Genomic DNA, 13,553 nt, shown 5'->3' on the forward strand with positions numbered 1-13,553 from the left:
TATTACTATAAAATAAAAAAAAACTGAGTAAAAATAAAGAATAATCAGATTGTTACATAATTGTATATAATATTCTAAACAACGTTTAAATGTTTCATGTAAACTGAACTCACTGTAAAACTTGTAAACTGTTTTCAAAAACTTTTTTCCAATACGTACCCTGGTAATTATTACATCACCGTCAGCCAATCAGATGGCATGATTATGTTGTTCAGTCTAATGTTGTTGCACCCTATAGCCAAGGCTCAGAGTTTTAAATATTTACTAAGTAAAAATATACAGTAATTATGGCGTTGACGGTTAGACAGATGTTGTTAGCACTTGGAATGCTTGTTACTGGTAGTATAAACACACTAAGTAAAAAAGCACAAAATGACTGCACGTAAGTAACTAACTTTGTTTATCTAGCCTAGCTAGGCCTACCCTACTCTGTAGTTTATGCTAGGCCTCAGTCAGGGCTAGGCAGGCTGGCTAACTAGGAAGTATGATACAGTACACTAAAAGACGGTGGGAGAAGGCAGATTGGGTGGAATTTTTTTAAATTTTATTAGTAATACTAAATGCTATGAAGTGTTACACAAGCGTAGGCCTACGTACTGTATATATTTTTTACAACAATGGACATCACTAGCTAGGCCTAGACTAGTAGTAGTTGTAGTAATCACTGGCTGGGAGGAGTGTGCATTTTTAGAATTGATTTATTTTGGTTTTTGTTGATAGAGTTGTTGGACGCAATGGAACAGCACCACATGAGTTTGATCATCCATGGTTCCAGACACTTATTATGTTTATAGGTAAGACTAAAATAATATGTATTGGTTAAATGAATGCAATGGAATTAAAACATGACCATAAACAAAACAAACAACTCGGAACTGATTGTTAAATGACAATTTCAAATCTAGGATACAGCTGGGTGGCATGAGAAATGTTTTCACAATTTAAAAAAGCTTTAAAATATTGTATGTTATGCACGATTTTAACGATTAGCAGCAGTTGCATGAGTTCATTTTTTTCTCCATTTTTCAGGTGAAAGTATGTGTCTGTATGCTTTGCTGGTGTTGCGGCATCAGGAAAGGAGAGAGGTTTGTCATTGTGAAATACTTGTATTTTAATTAACTTTACACAGGCCTGTTAAGTAATGAAAATTGGTCTTGGAGCTTTTCGATTTGGGATGACCTAGGAACAAGTTAAGTCATCAGTGTCAATTGATGTGTAGTCTCCAAGGCTAGCAACCACCAGATCTGTGTCAAGGTGGGGAAAGCGGGAAGCTAGGACACGCGTCCCAATATTTCAGTCTGCGTACAATAAATTACCATAAGATATGTCGGCAGTAATCACAATTTAAAACTGCCTAATAATAATATAAACACGTCTTGAATGAACTATTTCCTGTATCAAAAAATAATTGCATAGTAAAATAACTCAAGCTCGTATTTGATAATTCATGATAATTTTTGTCTTATGTTTTCTTTCATTATTAGCTTAGAAAACAGCTTTATAGCATACAGAGTGTTGATGGGGACGTCGATCCTACCAACCAATTGAAACAACCAAGGTAGGTGTTGCATCTATTTCATCATACTAACTTTGACAATCAGGGAAAATTTTCATTTAAAAATTTTGTTTAGCAATATTGCTAATCAAACTGATTTTTAAGTCGAGAAACATAGTTTTGTATTGTATTTTTTGCTACACAATTTTCAAAATGTGTAGCAATAAGGTTGTTTTGTATAGCTTTTTGCTACGCTACACTGGCGAAAATGTTCCCTGACAATACATACCTGTATGCCCTATTAATTTTTACTCATTTATAATCTTTTTGTATATTTAATTTATGTATTGAACAAGAGCAGTTAATTCTATTCAGGCCTATGCCTATTGCTTGCTCCTGGCAAGATTTTGCTTGATACAACATGCCGAATATTATCATTATTATTATTTAACTATATACAGAGAATCCAAGCAATCCAATTTTAATATACTATTTTCTTATATTGTGTTTTTTTATTTTTATCTAACCAGAGTATTTCAGATCATACTAATAATTCCTACGTTATGCGATTTATTTGGAACAACATTAGCTGGTAAGAACATTTTAAACATTATCATTAAACATTATTGATTATTTGAGGAAAATAAATTGTTTTACATTTGTCCCACAATTAACTTTGAAAAATTCACATATGAAGCACAGACAATTGAGTGTTAATACATGTTTACTGTAATGTCTGTGTCTTGCAATAGTAATTGTATTGCATTTATTTATTTGATTAGGTATTGGTCTTCTTTATGTCACAGCCTCTGTTTGGCAAATGTTGAGAGGATCCATCATTGTTTTTGCTGGAATATTGTCGGTTAGTTTTGTGTAAACTGTGTTATACCATCTATAATTGCTCTGCTCTGTGTTTTTACTGTATTTACTCTTGGACAGGTGGTGTAATGGTTAATATATATTTTTTGTCCATGAGTACAGTATGTATACATTCATTATTTGCATAACATCAAAGAACTTATAACACAAGAATCTCCTGTTCTTCAATTTGCATTCAAAACACAGTATCGGAAGTACAGGGTTAAAAGGTCAAACTGGGCGACGCCATTTCACAGCATGGAGCAGCGCCCCCTCCAAACTAGGAAGTCAATTACTCTACCCTCCTAGAGTATTAGCAGATCCCCTCTATGATTTTGACTTTCTAATTTGATGTGGGCGCCCTACTCCTCAGTCAATTACTCTATCCCCCCTAGAGCATTAGCAGATCCCCTCTATGATTTTGACTTTCTAATTTGATGCGGGCGCCCTACTCCATGGCTCACAATGGCGCCACCCATAGCTCTATTCTATCCCACAATGCCTTTCGAAATTATTACGCGCTTCGGACGAACAGGAGATTCTTGTGTTATAAGTTCTTTGATAACATTAAAATATTATTTTTTCTATTTCAGAGGCTCTTTTTAAAAAGAAAACTACAGTGTTATCACTGGACAGGGATTTCACTTACCATGGTAAGCACATAGTGATGTTGGATACCTGCTGACATTCTGTTTCATTCCTTTGTCATTTCTGTGATTCAATTTTTTTTGTCTGAAAACCCATCATAATGGTGATGGTCATGGTGGTTTGTTTATTTGTTAGTGTTACATAATGTATAGTATTATTATTATTATTCTAATGAAAGTGTTTTTATCTTGTAGTTTGGTTTGGTACTTGTTGGCCTATCCAGTGTCCTACAAGATGAAGAAGCAGGCTACAGCTCAAAAACAGTTTTAGGTATGTTTCTATGGTTGGTTTGATATGGTTCTCTCTCACTCACTTTAACTCATATTCATACAAATTGAATTGAAAAAGATAAGCAAGCACTGTATAAACACATGCATAGACACGTCTGCTAAATAAATAATCATTTGCATGGTACCAGGGTTAGCCCTCTAAATATTCATCATGAGGAGTCCCCATTACTTGACCAATTGTTTATGGTTTATTTCAGGTATTGTTCTTATTCTTAGTAGCCAATTTATAAGTGCAAGCCAGATGATAATTGAAGAACTATTCCTTAAGAAACGAGGTTTTCCACCATTACAGGTAAAATAATTGAATTGATTGAAATATATATTTATACTGGGTAACCTCTTCAGTCATAGACTGGTCTCCCAGAGGGCCCAGTTGGTGATCAGTGGCTGTGATGTACTAATACACCGGGGTAACCCCCTACTCGTCTCGAAAGATGTACTCTTTAAAGTGCACACGAGCTAGATGTGTACACTGGACCTACGGTTTATAGTCCTTATCCGAGAAGACTCGTTCTACCACCAGAACCATGGAGTGAGTGAGCCTCGAACCCATGCCGGTGTTATGGCTACGTAATTACGGTTCCACTGTCTTAACCGCTCGGCCACTCACTCACTCACTCACTATTCCTCTACAGTATTCTCCCTGACACTGAATGCATAATATACCCTACTCATCATTCATTAATTTGTTTAACAACATTCAACAGCAAGCACATGCCTTGCCAATGGCAGGATCTCAAGGCTTGTATTAGCTGTCAGAATAATCCTGAAAATATGACAGGAATTGAACCAAGAACCCTAGGATTAGTAAGAAAACATATCAACCACCAGGACACCGTGCCACTACTTACAGTATCTACTGGATTACAATAATAGGCTGCATCCTTGATTCTGACTCCACTATTATATAAGAAAAATTGAACATAGTTAATGCACAGTAGAATGTATTTTATTATTTGTTTAGGTTGTTGGTTTGGAAGGATCATTTGGTGTTGTGATTATGAGCGCTGTAAGTATAATAATGTATACTAGTACTGCAATCAAATGCTAAAGAAACTTCTATTTAAAATCAGATAGGTAAATAGGAAGAGGACAAAAATTTAAATTAAAGGATAAACAAATAGTTCAACTCTCTTATTGTATGAGTTATGTATTTGTATGCCTTGAAACTTAAAAATATTATTTCAGTTAAAACATCATTTCGTACAATAAAATGTTCTAATAACAATCATTGGTTTTCTTAACAAAACATAATTTGCAACGATTAGGAATCAAATGTTTTCTTTTGTGGTTAACATTCATACAACCAAGAATTTGTTATATTTTTATAATTTTATATATTTTCAGATTGTTCTTCCCATATTATACCACATTCCTGATAGTTCAGCTGCAACACATCGGTATGAGGATAGCATTGATGCTCTCTACCAAATTAGTAACAGCACCAAACTGCTCATATTCTGCCTCCTATATCTCTGCTCCATTGCTTTTTACAATTTTTTTGGATTAGCGGTTACAAAATCATTGACAGGTTTGTAGGCAAAATGTTAATATTTTTTTATATTTTTTTGTTTTCTTTTTGATAATCTCACAAATTAGACTAAATTATAACTCTTGCGTTTTTTTGGTTGTTAATGTATTAAGCTATGTCTACACTATCAAAAAAATGTGCCCATATATGGACATGGTGATGTCATATCACTACCATGTTTGGGAATATCACTACCATATTTGGGCACATCACACTTTTTTTGTCAAACTAATAGACAAAGCTTTACACACTAATTCAAAATTAGTCTTTAGTTTGGTGTTTGTCATACCAGTAGCAAAGTCCAGACTTAGTTTTCATAGGACTCATATCGGTATTTATACTCATTGTAAAAATACTGTTGCAACTGAAGGCTACTTCTACTCTTTAAAGCAGACTTACGTTTTAGTCACAAGAAGTTTGTTACCATTGGGCTTCCATTTGGTAGCTTCAAAGAGATTCAGATTTAATTTGCCAATTTAAAATGAGTGGTGAAAATGCAGTGGTAGATTCAAGATTTTGAAATAGTGGAGAAAGGGGCCTAAAAATAGTGAAATTTTAGGGTCGCTGAAATGGTTCATGTGTGTCAACTTTTTTTTCGGTTTTTTGTACTTTTATGATTATATCATAGCTTCTTTTTTTCCTATTTTTTTTGGCGTTTGTAAAGTGGTTAAAAGCATTTTTATTTATAGCAATTAGAGTTTTAAAAAATATGGGTGCAGTTTCTCATGCTGTGTGTGGTAAAACCACCTTCTCTTCTACATTATTCTGTAGTAGTCACATGGGAGTTTACAGACTTAAGTCTAATCTTTAAGTATTGTGTTGATGACAAGCACTGAGGCTGGCGCATTAGGGATGAAGAAAGTTTGACAGATATATAGGCTTGGAGGAGGATTTGTGATTACTATACATTTTTTTTTTAGCACAGGATGAGTTTCACTAATCCCGTATTTCACTATTTTTTATTTTCATTCTTTCAATATTTAATAAAAATTCCACTTTTGAAAACTCACTATAAAAAAAAATATTAGTGACATTTTCTGGCCTATTTAAATTGATTCATTGATTTTACAACTTTTTATCAGGCCAATCAGCAATGTTATTTCTCCATACACAGCATTATGCATAGATACAGAAGTTATCACAACACTGATTGCCTTGTAACCGTGCTCAAAGGCTTATATTTGTTGTAATATGCTTATATTCTATTCTTGTCTGATGTAGATGATATTCTTTTTGCTGCCCTCATAAAGACCATACTCTCATTTCACTATATCAAACACAAAACATGCTTGAATGAGAAATGACTAGTAATAATACCCTAATTGAAATAAACACTGAAAAAGTACAGTATAATAATTTCATTAAAAAATGCCTATAATCTTTATAATTTGTTGACAATATTTCACAATGACAATGCTTTCTGTGGAAGGTTGAAGCGCTTATAATAATAATAACTAATAATTTATGTCTTATTGATGTTAAGCCTGGTTTCCATAAAATTGCTACACGACAGAGGGGAGCGATTCTATGGAAACGCTAGAATTTATCAGAGATCTAGTACGCGAGCGCTAAATATTCTTTGGTACGCGTATACGATTCATCGCCGACACAATCGGCAAAGTTGAACATGGTTGATTTTATATTTATATCCATTTTAAACTGTAATTAAAAAACACATTATTTCGTCAATTGTGTATCTTCTTATTTCATACGCATCCAATAGCGACTAACTCGCCAATTACTGGATGGATAAACTATTTTTATATTTTTTCGTGCTTATAAGTCTCATTTGAGGTTTAGGGAGTGGAGTTGAAAGAGTTGTGAGTTTACAGCCCTGGCACTAGGTCAGGATTGAATCCTGGACTGGAAGGCAAGCATGTTCAACCACCAAGCTACAGCTTCACTACATCTGTTACCACAACACTATAAATGAAAGAACTGGAAGATTTTAAGGATACCTAGGGAGACTTTCCTTTTAATTTTCTTAAAACATATATTCTATACAGTAAGGGATGATGATGATGATGATAATGATAATGATTCCTTCTGCATGCTTTTTGAAGATAAGAAATTATTTATTGACATTTTTGACAGTTTGTTTATATAATTAATATTAAAGTACATACATATTTGACATAGAGTCACCTTGGAAAAACCATCTAAATGTTTTGCTTTTCATTCGGTTTAGTTGCTTATATGGTAACGATGGGGATTTGAATTTAGCTCAGGTTAGAATAACATCATTAATTTAACATTGTGAAAGTAGATTGAAATAACCTATGTATATATACATTTAATATTGTTTAGTTAGAATCGTTAATATTTTTTTGACTTTATTTAAACATTTATTTAACATATAAATTGGTGCTTAGCTTAAGGTTAGCAACATTATTCTGATTGACTTTAAAAATAATATCCATCCTCTAAAGGACATCCGCTAGTTAGTTCATAAGTTCTTTCTGTTTCATTGTGTTCTAGTGTTCTTATTTTACATACTGTTTAAAGCATGTTTACATCACCTTTAAAAAAATAATATTAATATAAGGCCAAGTAAAATTAATTAAATCACATCCTCTCCCCTCATCAAATTTCCAAGCAGCATGAACGAATTTAATATATTTTTCAAAAAACCTAATTTATATAAGGAAAATAGAATAAAAAAATGTGAAGAATTGATTTTTCTGAGCTCAGGAGATGGAAATAATATGCTGGACACCATGAATTACTCTAAATACACATTTTCAAATGTCTATGCCGTTTTTTACCATAGATTTTTTGTTAAAATAATGAAAGAGTAAATAGCAAATAGTAAAACTCCTCACCAAGCTACAATATCAAATCTACTATATCTATCTACTACAAATAATAGTTTTATATAATCATAGTCTTCTATAAATAATTGGTTTAACAAATAGAATTGTTAATGAATTTATTTTTGTTTGGTTGTTCTTTGAGATTACCTAAAAGATCTTTCTACCATCCATGTTGCATAGAACTGAGGCATACTGATATACAGAGATGGCACTCAAGAGAATACACCGCCATATATCATTCAGATCCACAAGAGCTATCTCAGCTAGACAGTTGTCAATAACCAGTCAAATAAATCTAATCTACACATCCAAGAATTGTCACGTTTTTTGTTCATATTTTTCTGGCGAAGTTAATCTTTAGAAAACATGTTCGACCTTTAACCTAGCTTAAACTCATCCTGGGTGTCTTTTGTGTTTTTTTCCTAGTCAATTGTTTTGTGTTCACGAAGTCAGGAGACTGTTCAAGTTGTTTTCCAAAAGCATAATCCTTGTCGTTCGTTAATCAAGCTGAGATGCTTTAAGGAGACGATACATCCATGACTTGTATTACTAAATGTAATTTGCTTCTCGTTGCTTCTCTGACCCAAGTCACAAAAGTCATGGCCATAACAATTAAAAAACATTTAGATGTAAACAAATAGTTGATGTTTAGCTATCATCCTTTTTGAGAGATGGGTGTTTTTGTATCTTGTCTGATACAAGAAGTTTCTTAGAGGTTTTCTTTTTCAACACAATTGATTTTTTTGTTGTAATACTTGACTATGCTTTTTTAAATTTTGAAATAAAGAATTTGAAAACTATATTTTTTTTAAATTACAAATCATTTTTATTGCAATTTAAAATCATAAATTGAAGTTTAACAATCATAAAATATTATATACATAGAGCAAACAGAAGCAAAAGTACAGATTACATACACAAACACTTTGTACAAAAAATTAATGCAATTACTTAATCGATTAAAAAAAATGAATTAGGTATCGCAAAATTACAATAAGATTTTATGTTATAAAAGTATTTTTATATATAATTATTAAGATATTTTGAAATTTAAGCCTAAAAAAAAAAACACAATCTGAATTTTTGATTCATACAATTAATTTCAAACTTTTTGTCGGAATTACTTTTCATTGCAAATTGATGGTATGGTTATTAAAACGACAATGGTATTTTCTCTTGACATCATTATTTTTCTCTATGCTCAGGGATCACAGCACAATTTAAAACAATTCACATTTTCAAAAATTCTTTACAGATTTGTATGCTTTTTTTCTGTATAAAAAACCAAAATCATTTACTTGAAAGCTTAGAAATATAGAATAGAAGCATTGACAAGGCTAAATTTGTATAGGTCCCTTATTTTATAAATTGTTTCACAGGTTTAAATGGATTAACAATTTAATGTTAATTGATTCTTTTGAAGAACTTTGTTAATGGAACTTTGGTCAAGTGCCGTCTTTGGTTTAGCCTACTCAAGTAGGTTCAGATCCCTAAAAGGTCCCAGATGGAAATTTCCAGGTCACAGATCGAATACTGTTCTTTTTTTTTTTCTAAAGGTAGTAGTAGTAATTATAACCTATATTTAATCACCTTAATGTAAAGTATATACTGGCATAAACCATCCCAAAATTGAAAGCAATTTCATGTTGTAAAAACTCATTAACCAAAATGTTCACTTCAATTTTGGTTAATGTATATTACTGCGGCAGATGAAAAAATACTATATTTTCTCCATTAGACAAAGATATAATTTTGTTTTTTAAAACATATGTGTTCATCCTATGAAAGGATTGCCACCTGTTCGCACAGTGTTTTAAATTGGCATTCATGTAAATAATAAAATAGAAGAAGATTATTTATTCTGACCTTGGTGATATAAAAATGAAATAATGGGATCCATTGAACCTCTCAAAAATTAATTTAATCAAGATGTTTGATAGATTTAATCGTTTAAGTCGATTATAATTCAACCTTCACTTTGATATTTGTCGGTTGACTAGATATCCATCATGTTGTTAATTAGAGCTTCGTTTACCTTGTTTTTAGATAGAGAATCTTGTCCGTCTTTTCAGGGCTACGTCTTCTATAAGTCTCTTTTAAAGCTCTGTCTACACTATCAAACTTTATGTGGTATGGCCATATACTGTATGGACATGGTGATGTCATATCACTACCATATTTGGGAATATTACTACCATATTTAAGCATATCACTACCATATTTGGGCACATTGCACTTTTTCCTTAAACTAGTTTGATAGTGTAAACAGAGGTTAAGAACCGTTTTGGTACATTTTTATCTTCCTCACAGTTTTTCTCTCTTCCACTACGTGTTATGATAATGTTCAAGTTAATTAGTACTCTTCTTACCTTGTTTGTAAGCATTTTCTAGAAAATTTTCTTGGAAAAGATCAAAAGTAGGAGAAAGAGAAAGAACATGGAATGACATTTTCCACAAACATTTACTAGTAATAAAACCTAGGTAAAATGTGTTTATCAAACTCGACGCATGTCAAATCCGTCCGATTTTAAGTAGGTCACTGTTTTACCTTTGATGTTCGACTAAAGCCGTAATTACCCAAGATCAATTTTAAGTAGAGATATGTTCTTGCCAAGCTCTGCTGCCAGGTTGTTACAGCCAGATAACATCTAGTACATAACGCAAGACGAGGAGCAAAAAATTGAAAAATCCTTTGCTGAGCCCTGGGATGTTGCAACTAATGCGCAATACATGATGGGCACATTTAAAACGCAAGGTTATCAGAATTACAGCAAAACCTCTGTATATAATTCTATATACTTTTACAACATTCATATATATATTTATATACTTTTATTTTGAATATCTAATATTGATATTCAATTTTCTATCTAACCACACATGCAATTTGAGAAATACATACAGTAGTTCAAATAACAGTATTGTTTTGTTTTTCTGTGATTTAATTATGAATCAAAGTTGTTATAATAATGAAGGAATTAAAAGTCTGTGTTCAGCATGGAAAAGTTATTCTCCAAACGGGTTGATGTGAATATTTGTTGACTGGTCTTTGCATCTGTTGTGCTCTTGTTTTATATATTTACTTGGAATGCTGCCTTTGTAGATATGTGTGGTTCTCTAATTCTAATATATTCTATTCTAATTTTACAATATAACAACAAATGTTGTTTCTAATGGTTATTTTTACCAATTTTACTTAGATTTTTGTTCATCAAAGTTTAAAAAATTAAAAAATACCTCTGAAAATTATTAATTTTGTCTATTGTATAATCCCAGTGTCTTTGTTTTAATTTTTAGCTGTACACAGAACACTAATTGACGCTTGTCGAACCATGTTGGTATGGCTTGTGGACCTAATCATCTACTATGCGTTTGACAAAAACTTTGGAGAAGAATTTGATGTTACTTATGGAATCCTTCAAAGTAATAATTACTATTTTTAATATAACTATTCAGTAGCCATTCTTTAAGTTTGAATGCATACATACACTAAAGCTCTGTCTATACTATCAAACTCTATGTGACAGAAAAATGTGCTGTGCTCATATATAGACATGATGATGTCATATCACTACCATATTTGGGCACATCACACTTTTTTTTTCAAACTAGTTTGATAATGTAGACAGAGCTTTTGAATGCAAGATTTGCGGTACAACATGTGATTCCAAAGAAATGTAAACATTTTCACATTTAAATCACATTTTTAAATATTTCATTTTAGTTGATGGATTCCTATTCTTAATGATTGGAACTGCTATGTACAATGGGCTGATGCCTGTTGATTTTATACCATGGTGCAGAGATAGTTCTCAAATGGTACCAGTGTCCTCATCAATAGGTAACGAAGATGAGGAAGGTGAGGATGATAATGAAGCATCTCCACTACTGAATGAAAAGGAACCTTCTTACACCTGAAGATAAAACAGTTTTGGAATACGAATGATTAGGAAGAATATTCTTTTGGTTTGTATACTTTTCCATGCTATGTTGTTTAAGTGATGTCAAAAACTGACACAAAAGTGTAAATACAGTCAATAATTTCAGCATAATAATTGTACTATAAATAATGTTTCGCTAGTAAAATGGCCGAACAGTAAGCGAAAAACAAGAATATATAATCTATATTTCTTATGACCATTTGCACAGAATGCGGAGCGGACAGGCGATTTAACAGAAACCCATTACAGATTCTATGTTTTTTTGGCTTACCGTTACTGCTCATCTGTGTAAATTGACCTTAACTGGCAGTCTAGAAATCATTTTTTATTTGATGTAAAAAAAAAATTAATTTATTCAATAGCTCATTATTTTTACATTCATAATTGTTTTATCATATCTATACTTTACCTTGTAATAAAGGACCTGTTGAAATCTAGATTGAGATTTTCAGGCAAATAATAGCAGGTACGACACAGAAAGAACAAAGGACCATGAAGTAAACAATAAATAGTATAAATGGAAAAATTCCAATGTTTTTTGGGGGTGGGGATCGGAGGAGGGGATGAACCAGCATAGGTCGTTGTACAGTACTTATCTTTTTTTATTTTTATACTGATTCAAACAAGTATATGTTCTGTCAATTGTTTTTTCGTACAAGTCTTTGTCTTATTTATTATTTGCGATTATTTAAGAGAAGCAAGTTACTGTTTTGTTAATGAATAAAGTGTTATTTTTCATCTTGTGTGATATTTCTTTAATGATTAGTTCTTGTGTTTTATGAAACATTAAAAACTGCACATGGACGAGGAGTTGCAAAAGAGGTCGTAGGACCCCTGTTGCCATTTATATCTGACACGCTGGATTCAAAAGTATATAGAAATAAAATTATTTTTGATAACTAGTCTGAGAAGATTCTTGTCATTTAATTGGAAAATTGTGGGTCACATGATATAAATAAATGTGATGTAGCATACTCGAGCATGCCTTGTTATGTAAATCAAGTACTGCAATTTTGTTGTGTGCATTCAATTTTGTTATACAAAGTGAGTGGGCAAACACACATGCTACGCTGTTGTTGACTGATCGCGTTTGACTGTAATGTGCACCTTCTACAATTGTTCTACCAAAATTGGAGTGCTATCCTCTTCAAATGGCCTTAGCCTCTTGTTACGACAAGATTACAGACAGCAAGGTACCGACTGTCATTTGTCCCATAATGCATATTTAAAAATAATGACGACAAACAAATAATTTTTTTTTTCAAACACCTGATAGCATTTATCCTTATCTGTACAAATTTTACAGTACTGTGTATTTTACTTTGTGTTTTAACATTTTACTGATTTTATTCTATTTTTGTATTAAGTTGCCATGAGAAAAACCAATTTCAAATCTTTCGTTGATGAACTATTTGACAATAAAGTTATCTTGTTTCATGTAAAAGTAGGTGTGTTTATAAAAGAAATAATGAATGTTTTATTATATTTATAATAGAATTTGGTGAAAGAGGAGTTATTTTATCTGCACTATACTGTGCAAATTTTCTTCTTTCACTGTTATAAACATTCATTATTTGTACAGTATTATGCAGTGAGTAGCTCATCACATTTAAAAAAAAAAGTGTGATCTGCAAATCTGTTAGCAAAGCTATAGATACACCAGAGAAAATGACTTCCGATGAAAAGAATTTTGAATGCAAAATGATGCACTCCATAGTAACATTTTGATCCTTGTGTATAAACCAACCTCCTACAATTTCATTTTAACTGATTCTTGAATTGAATTAGCATTGTTGAAAAATGTAAAATACAGTATGATAAAATAATCTCCACATAATTTGCAAAACCACTATAGCGCCCTCAATGTAAAACACTATTAAAACTGTATCCTGGGACTTGCCAAATTCCGTAACAGGTAACATAGCAATTAATCTCGATCTAACCTAATATCGGCCGATAACAGCTCAAATTCAACTA

At 32.0% G+C, this 13,553-nt stretch overlaps 1 protein-coding gene across 1 annotated transcript; it reads left to right on the top strand.

Annotated features, from left to right (window-relative positions):
* The first annotated feature begins 77 nt into the window (after window positions 1-77).
* LOC140060433 (solute carrier family 35 member F6-like) lies at window positions 78-12,111 on the top strand. The gene is made up of 13 exons (XM_072106633.1): window positions 78-382; window positions 721-794; window positions 1,030-1,085; window positions 1,485-1,558; window positions 2,026-2,087; window positions 2,278-2,357; window positions 2,947-3,006; window positions 3,196-3,271; window positions 3,489-3,583; window positions 4,256-4,300; window positions 4,639-4,822; window positions 10,933-11,058; window positions 11,360-12,111. Exons 1-13 carry the CDS (start codon window positions 288-290, stop codon window positions 11,551-11,553), a joined length of 1,221 nt encoding a protein of 406 aa, XP_071962734.1. The 5' UTR covers window positions 78-287; the 3' UTR covers window positions 11,554-12,111.
* Window positions 12,112-13,553: the final 1,442 nt, after the last annotated feature.

The sequence above is a fragment of the Antedon mediterranea genome, chromosome 10 (genome assembly GCF_964355755.1).
Source record: "Antedon mediterranea chromosome 10, ecAntMedi1.1, whole genome shotgun sequence".
Classification (NCBI taxonomy): Eukaryota; Metazoa; Echinodermata; class Crinoidea; order Comatulida; family Antedonidae; genus Antedon; species Antedon mediterranea.